Genomic DNA, 1,805 nt, shown 5'->3' on the forward strand with positions numbered 1-1,805 from the left:
TAATAACACAGTTGGTTTCTGTGTCATCTGAAGGTCACCCCATATGCTTTGTTCTCCTTGTCCTCCTTTCTTGCACATTCACATCCCTGAGTAACTCCGAGGAAAGCCTGCTAATCTGACAGAGAGCCTTCTCCCTCAGAGTGACAAATTCTCCATGCACCTCAGAAAAAGCAGATCTCTCCACTCTCAGGAAAAGCACCTCAGAGGATCAGATTCCCCTCCTTACTCCAACAGACCTTCCAGTGAAGTTACCTGGAGTTCAAATGCAGTAAAAAGTGAAGGATCTTACTTTCTTACACACACGGGTAAAAAAAGAGTCAGTCCCTTCTAACATGCTGCATTATTTTAAGTACTTGACTTATGGGGCACAGTTAAAGTGTATTTGCTGGATCAATCCTCAGATAATGATGGGTTCATGATGATGATGAAGATCCTAGATCATAATGGTGACTGCTACAATAGAAACAACCATGAAGACTAGAAATTTCATCTCATTAATTGGTCACTTCTGCCCTGCAAAATGAGGCAATGCTAGACGGAATTGCCAGGGTCAAATTAAAAGTAGCTGTTTTAACTTGGAGGCCAATTTATTTTCTGCCACTTCAGTTGCTCTCCCGTATTTTCCAAGCAATGATGTGTGTGAGCTGGTGACCACGCAAGTGCTGGTGAATGAGATTAGTCTGTTTGTATTTTCACTGTTAAGCTGTCAAAGCATTCACATCAAAGGACTGAAGAACAAATTGCAACAGTCACAAGTACCCGCATTAAAGGAATGTTTTCATCCATGTGTATACAGCTGCCCCCAGCCACCCCAAAAGAAACCCCAAACAAAACCCCACCCCCGCCTCAAGAAACAGAAGAGCACAAAAGAAGAACAGAGGTGAGAAGAGCTGGGCAACGGAACGAAATGACAGCCAGTAGTGTGACGGGGGTGTGGAGAACTGCTCCAGTCTTTCTAATCCTCAAACACTTCCAGGAACAAAGGAGGAAAGAGTTCTGTGGGGCACTCCACCTTCATGTGCAGGAAGCGGCTGGCATGGCAGGCTCCGATCATTCGCAGGTCTGTCACTTTCATCAGCAGTTTTGGCCAAAAGTGTGCAACGTGGTGTTTTCTGTAATTAATGTAGTGTTCGAATGCCAGGAGGAAACCCTCTTGACACTTTTCTATCCTCTCGACGCAAACAAGGCCTGGGCGATCTGTCGATACAAAGAAGAGAATTTTCAATATTATTTATTTACTTTAATAAATTCCTGATCACAAATCAGGAAATATGATTCTGTTGTTAGGAAAGAAAGGAGGGAGACCAAGGACATCTGGCTCTGCCACAAACAACTTCTTGGACCCTGGACACCTCACTTATCAGTACTATCCCTGTTAAAACAAGGAGATAATCTTCCCTTTCTTCTTCCCTGGCCTGCTTTGCCCATTTAGAATATAGCTATTGGGAAAGTGTTTCCTTACCGTGACCAGAGCAACAGATCCCTGATTTCAGCTAAAGCTTCTAACTACGCCTGTCTGTAAAACAACTAACAAAGAACCAAAAAATTTCCTTGTTCAGATACCTAAATTACAGTCCTTTCCTGTCTGTTTCTCTACGGTCTGACCAATGCTTCAATCAAGCTTTGATCCATAGGTGAGCTGCAAAGGACACTGTTACAGAACAACAAAAGTTTGGCTGATTGTCTCAACTGGCACCCAGGTGGGCACTTTCTCCTTTCACAAGTCACTCTTCAGGAGACGCTTCTGGGAAAACGTGTCCTCTGAACTGCGTTCTGAAACCCCGATTCATGCATTGCTGTGTAGG

The 1,805-nt window shown here is 43.8% G+C and overlaps 1 protein-coding gene across 2 annotated transcripts in view; it reads right to left on the reverse strand.

The window, feature by feature from the left end:
* Positions 1-689: 689 nt before the first annotated feature.
* LOC104489970 (thyroid hormone receptor beta) overlaps positions 690-1,805 on the reverse strand; it is a 47,139-nt gene continuing 46,023 nt past the window's right edge. The window contains exon 7 of one of the 2 annotated variants that reach the window (XM_010132192.1): positions 690-1,197. In XM_010132192.1, the coding sequence (XP_010130494.1) occupies positions 956-1,197 (242 nt within the window). In that variant the 3' untranslated portion in view covers positions 690-955. The remainder of the gene's footprint in view (positions 1,198-1,805) is intronic. The other variant, XM_010132191.1, reaches the window with a different exon arrangement.

The sequence above is a fragment of the Buceros rhinoceros genome, unplaced genomic scaffold, assembly GCF_000710305.1.
Source record: "Buceros rhinoceros silvestris isolate BGI_N320 unplaced genomic scaffold, ASM71030v1 scaffold31092, whole genome shotgun sequence".
In the NCBI taxonomy this organism is placed as follows: Eukaryota; Metazoa; Chordata; class Aves; order Bucerotiformes; family Bucerotidae; genus Buceros; species Buceros rhinoceros.